The sequence below is a fragment of the Anoplophora glabripennis genome, unplaced genomic scaffold, assembly GCF_000390285.2.
Source record: "Anoplophora glabripennis isolate ALB-LARVAE unplaced genomic scaffold, Agla_2.0 scaffold484, whole genome shotgun sequence".
NCBI lineage: Eukaryota > Metazoa > Arthropoda > Insecta > Coleoptera > Cerambycidae > Anoplophora > Anoplophora glabripennis.
The window spans coordinates 239,990-245,989 of NW_019416569.1; the positions used below are offsets into that span (position 1 = coordinate 239,990).

The window sequence follows — 6,000 nt, forward strand, 5'->3', positions numbered from 1 at the left end:
GGGGTTACTTTTCCGGTGTAGGGCAGAATGGCTAGTTGCGGATTGGCTCTTGGCCATCGACAGAGTACTGGCCATCAACTGGCTATCATTCGTTTAAATATTCTTTACAAAATGCTGTGTGCATTAGAATTAAATATCTGATAAAAGAATTGAGAACAAAAACCAAGTCAGTCTCTCAGTTTATAGAAAAAGCGAGCGTGATGAGCATAGTGCAAGAGTCAGTTCAATGTGTACACAGTTTGCAAGTTGACACTTTTCATTGCCTTTAAATCTATTGTGTAATGCTAACATGCTAACATTCCAATTATATTTATAAATTTTATTCTATGAAATGAGTTAAATGAATATACGTACCGTGTATGTATGTGTTCAAAAAAAGTAATGCCCTATGTCCATACATATTTATCTTTCATAGTCTTTACAGCAGTTACAGGGCGATTATTTAAATCTTGAAAATTACTCTTCATCTCTCCAAAATGCTTATAGTTGATGATAATATAGTCACTTCACCACCTTTTGTTCTGAGACTTTTCTTATTTATATCATCCCATAAATCTTATTCATTGTGCAAAACAAGTTTAGATACATTTTTCGAGTACATGGTGTTTTTAAATTAAAGAACACAAATGCTAACAGATTAAGACCAAAATATAATTGGAACCTTAGTCCAAAGTTGCTTCATTTACAATTTACTAAGTGTGTAAGTTTTTGAAAAACATCACAAGTGTATATTATATTGTTGATAGATGTTTGACTTACTTAATAAAATTTGGGCTGGTGATTTTTTGTTGTAAATACAATTTTAACTCCAATGTAATCAATAAGAGTCTAAAAAACCATTGGCTTAGAAATTTTGAATTTTCTAAGAAGCAAATTCCTAGGTTACGGAATTTTCTGGAGTATTAATAATTACAATGTATTTATAATTGCATTTGTAGTAAAAAATTCTCATATTGAATTTGTGAAAGGTACAGTTTTAGTAGTTTTGATTTATGTACACTTTCTTGGAGTTAACCGCATAGACATCCGAGGTAGACATTGGCGACGTGGCGTTCACTGTAACAGCTTGCAGTGCATACTGTGTTTTGCAGTTACGAAGGCGTGTTTCTTCATAAGCATCCTTGGAATTCTATCTCAACAAATATCGTACAGACTGTAACTTTATTTTAACCAATATAAAAATTACTGGAAAATTATTTTTTTATTTGAAATACAACTGTAAATCTTATAGAATCCCCTATACACTTAATCTTGTGGAAATTCTGAGATTTTTAGCCGAACCAAAATAATAAACATGTTGAAAATGAAGATCAGCGTAATATTACTGGAATTTATTATATCTGTAACTGCAACTGTGAAAGAGCATGTCATATGTATTTGTATGAATATCCTGAAAAAAATGTATCGGAATTTGTTTGAATTTTGAACACTCGAGAAACCTAGAAATAACTATGGACACGGGAAACTCTAATGTTTTATTTTAATGCGTGGTGGTAATAGTTTAAATAACTAGATGGATTTCACAAGGTCTAACGACACTTACAGTGTGGGATAATTCAATAAACAAAGAAATCTAAATAAAAAATTTATATAAATTTGGAACAAATACACTAGATGAATTTTTCGAGACAAAACGTCTGAATCTGGTTCAGGCCGAGGCAATACGATATTGGGGGTCATGAAGGCTTGCAAAAAATGTAATTAAATTTCTATTGTCGTATTTAAAAAAATGAAGTTGATGATGGTCCTGGAGAGACGAAACATTACATATAAAAATTGATTGTGCCATTTGATAGAGGGTAAAAAGTGACCATGAGAAAGTATTCTTTTTTCAATATCACCTCAAACAAGGCTAAAATGAAACAAAAACGGATTTCCAAAATTTCGTGTTTTTCAAATATTTCGAAAACTAATCATATTAGCTTTGATTTCTTAAGAGGCATAATGTTGGTCCCCTGATTACGCAACTTTCCCCCATTTAAGTTACTTCGTACCTCTTACCGTTTCTGAGATCCCTGTAGTGACAAGCAAATTTGTAACAGCCTGTAGAGGTTGAAAACTTCAGATAAGTGAATTTCAACTGTTAATATCTTAAAAACGTAATAAATAAAAAAATCATATTTTTTGGGAACCGGAAAGAGTAATTTCTTCATAAGAAATCTATTTTCAAAGACAATGAATAGGTTTTGACATATTTTATTATTCAAATAATTAGGTAACATTCTCAACAAAGTAAAAAACATATTTCTTTTTCTTCCAAAATAACAACAGATCACAAACGATTCCTTATTAATTCACTTTCTCTTCCTTTTAAAAGAGAGCGAAACAGGTTCTGGCAAAGGCAATTTTAAAGTGACAACGGTCCTATTTTTGCCGGAAATGTTAAACGCGAGTACCCTAGAAATTTCCAGTACTTTCTTGATTCCAATTTTGAAATCTTTGGAGAGTGTTTCAACATTAACCTGATAATTCCCAGCCACTGCCGCTAATACCAGTATAGAACATAACGCTTTATCTTTCATTGACAGTGGCCTGTTCCTAAAAAATTCAAAAGAATTACGATTAAGATAGAACTTGGAGCGATGCTACAGAATAACACAATCTGAAAGTAAAATAATTGTAACACTTACCTATGGTGGGTGCCTGTAATAAATGAATAATTATCCAAAATATGACTATTTACTTCTGGAGATTTATCACAGACTACAAACTTCTTTGTGATGGATTTCATTGGCGTATTCATAAATTTTATCAGATAGTTTATGTATAAAAATACAGCAATTTTATAAATTTTCGTCTCATTCGAAGATGTCACAATTTCGGATATATTTGTAGAAGCAAACGAAGTAAGGCTGAAAAAATAAATAATGTAGGTATATATGATATCTTTTATACAACGAATATTGTTTTGTCCTTGGATTTTAAGTAGTGCAATCCAAAATAAAAGAGTTATTACCTATAATCATCTAAATCACCTCCTTCGGATATGGTTTTTGCTTCATTACCAAGTGATTCCAGCACACTCTTTGGCACTATATCTTCCACATTATACACTTGATCTATCGTAGATGCATCTCTATTAATTTTTGGCCTATAAAGACTATCATTTTCATTAGATGTGGCAAAATTTGTATTGACTTCATCAACTTTTATATCTAAAATGAAGTTCAATATACACACATACTTTTATAATATCCCAATACTGTAATTAATAAGTCACCCACAAACTAAATATCATTGCAGGTACATAAAATGATAAAAAAAATGAATATTAATGTTGCTGCCTACTGCCTAAATTACCTGTAATAGTTTTCTCCAGTTGTTCTTTTACGGTATTAATGTTCATCTTCAAACGTTCCTGCTGTTCAGTACTCCTTTTAGTTTTCTTTGATCCAAACTGTTTGTTTAATTCTGAAACTGAGCTTGCAGTTGTTGCTATAGAAACGTCCATTAAATTGCTTTTCTTGTCTAGCAATGGAGAGACAGTGCAACAATCCACTTGTATCAAACGAACCTGAAAATTATTTTACTACTGTAAAGCTGAAGACTATTTCTTCACCAAAAAATAGAGTTAATAAAAATTCCAACAAATGTTTACAATAATAATTATATTTTCTTATGGCTTGTTTAATTCATTTCAATATTCTTCTTACTTTTCCGGTATTTTTGTTATGGACTAATAGGAAGTTGTTGTATAAGTCATTTTCGGTATCAATCACTCCTGTATATAACATATTACCATTGGTAACTCCAACAACAGTTTTGCCGTCTCCACTTTTATACAAGGATGACTTTACATTATCACCTTCGTTTGAGTTAATTTTGCTATTTTGGAAATCAACTACAAGAAAAATGTAAACATGATAATACTAGTACACTAATGATATACGTACCTAGGACTGGTCGTAAACCTTCTTCTTTTGTAATTATTTTCTTTATAATAGGCATTGTCAAGAACTCAAAACTGTAAGAGAAATGAACGAATTAGCAAATCATAAAAGAAGTAAATATATCAAAATACATATATGAAATTGAAATTAAAGTGTTATATATGTACGGTTATGTTCCTACCTACACTACAATACAACCACATACTTCTATCTATAGGATAGAAGTATGTGACTACAACAGCCATAGATACAAGATACGAGATCTTTAGACAATAAATGGTCTATGACAATGGTCAATGACAATAGGCTATTTTTCGCGAGTGAAATCGTATGTTATAGGTTGTAGTACAGTATGCAGTATAAGCACAGTATAAAAGAATAGTAATTACAAGACAGATATTGACTAATATTCAGTTGCGAAAAAAAGCCAAATGTGTTGATGTTCTTCAAAACGTTGTCTATAAAAGCTGCTTTCCAATAATTCCAATTTACCAAAAATGTACTTCTGAACCATTCACATTAGCTTCTTGTGTTCCAATAAGCTGGAACATTTTACCCTTCAAGTGTTCTTGTTTGTTTTCCGTTGCCTCCTCACACACCACCTTTTATTGTAGAGTTTTATACTCCCAAACTGTACACATACCATGGGACGTTAGGATTTTTTAATTATATATTATTATATTATATTATTAGTCTTGGATTATTTTATTGTAGTTATTATTTGTACTACTGTGCTCTAATAAGTGAAATTTAAATTTGGCTGTAGGATGACTATATTTAAAAGGAAGCTCTTGAAAATTATTTAAATAGTGTTTTTCCCAGAGGCGTTCCAAGTTTGGCGTGGAAAGAGTAAAACAGTAACAGAATACTTCAGGAGCAGTTCCCAGGAAAGCAGCTAATTTTATAATTTTTTCGAATAAGTTTAAGGCTTTATCTACATCCATGCTTGATCACGCATTCGTTGTAACCACGTGACCATCAACATCCAATCCATTTTGACTTTGACAGAGTGTCAAGTCGCTTTACTGATGCACAAACTAGATGCTGATGATCACTTGGTTACAATCTTCGAGTATATACCACTGCAGTAGCATGCCATTGCGAAAAGTGTGGCTGAGTGTGCGAGAGAGACAGACAGTATCTCAGTATCATTTCCAAATGAACGCTCCAAACAATCGCGGCGTGCTAGAGTGAGACAGCATGTACTGAGATACTCTCTCTTTCTCGTACACTTAGCCACACTTTTCGCAATGGCATGCTACCTCCCGTAGTATATGCTCGAAGGTTACAACGGATCCGTGATCACGCATGCATGTATCCCAGGAACCTATCTCCTGGAATCGACAAACACGATACCTGGGCGTGACGATGGACCAGCGTCTCACGTGGAAACCGCACATCGTGGAGACGGTGGCGCGAGCGAAGACCACCAGGGCNTCCTGTATAATCTAATAAAAGAAAAGTTCTGTTGACGTGTGATGAGGTCTCGACAAAGCAACTATGAATATGTTCACATAATATTGACAATAGCAACAAAGTATACTTTATTTATTTGTACATATTGTAATTTATATTACGTGCATAAATAATTAAATTCGTATTTTTCATATAATTCTTGCTGGTGACATCACTATTATCATTACTGAATTGAATAAATCATTTCCAATTAGTTGCTGTTTCTTTCCTGTTAGTAAAAAACTGATTGAAATTCAGATATATAAAATTTAAAGAGAGGATATGTGTAGTAATTGATGCTGATCGATCTGTATTGGTAATTGACTACTTTTACTAAATATTTAAACATGGAAATCAATTGCTTCATGAACAAAATTTAAATTTAAGAAGATAGACTGACACGTATTACTTATTTTTAAGTCGTTTTATTTGTAATACATATTTACTTTGTTACTTGTTTGTTATCAATAAATATTTATTTTATTTTAATTAGGCACAAATAATTTCGTTTTTTTGATTCAATTAATAAAACATTGAAATCTTTGGTAGATAAACATTTTATTTTTACAAAATATATAACAAAAATATAGAACATTGCTAAAATATTTCTTTATAATTAATACCTTATTAATTTTGGTCTATACTCTACCTTGGA

The 6,000-nt window shown here is 31.7% G+C and overlaps 1 protein-coding gene across 2 annotated transcripts; it reads right to left on the reverse strand.

Annotated features, from left to right (window-relative positions):
* Positions 1 to 2,180: 2,180 nt before the first annotated feature.
* Positions 2,181 to 4,091, reverse strand: LOC108912953. Of its 2 annotated transcripts, XM_018718384.2 has the most exons (7): positions 4,072 to 4,091; positions 3,894 to 3,964; positions 3,654 to 3,841; positions 3,301 to 3,514; positions 2,957 to 3,155; positions 2,631 to 2,852; positions 2,181 to 2,538 (listed from the first exon to the last, which is right to left on the reverse strand). In XM_018718384.2, exons 2-7 carry the CDS (start codon positions 3,946 to 3,948, stop codon positions 2,295 to 2,297), a joined length of 1,122 nt encoding a protein of 373 aa, XP_018573900.1. In that variant the 5' UTR covers positions 3,949 to 3,964; positions 4,072 to 4,091; the 3' UTR covers positions 2,181 to 2,294. The 2 variants fall into 2 exon arrangements, with proteins under 2 accessions (XP_018573900.1, XP_018573899.1); XM_018718383.2 differs by lacking the exon at positions 4,072 to 4,091 and having other exon boundaries at positions 3,894 to 4,064.
* Positions 4,092 to 6,000: the final 1,909 nt, after the last annotated feature.

Bases quoted from the DNA above. Each gene is read 5' to 3' on its own strand.
- LOC108912953 (XM_018718384.2), bottom strand. From the start codon at position 3,948: ATGCCTATTATAAAGAAAATAATTACAAAAGAAGAAGGTTTACGACCA. The intron at 3,515-3,653 runs GTAAGAAGAATA...AATAATTTTCAG, and splicing joins ATAACAAAAATACCGGAAAA to GTTCGTTTGATACAAGTGGA. The intron at 3,156-3,300 runs GTAATTTAGGCA...ACTTCATTTTAG, and splicing joins ACTGGAGAAAACTATTACAG to ATATAAAAGTTGATGAAGTC.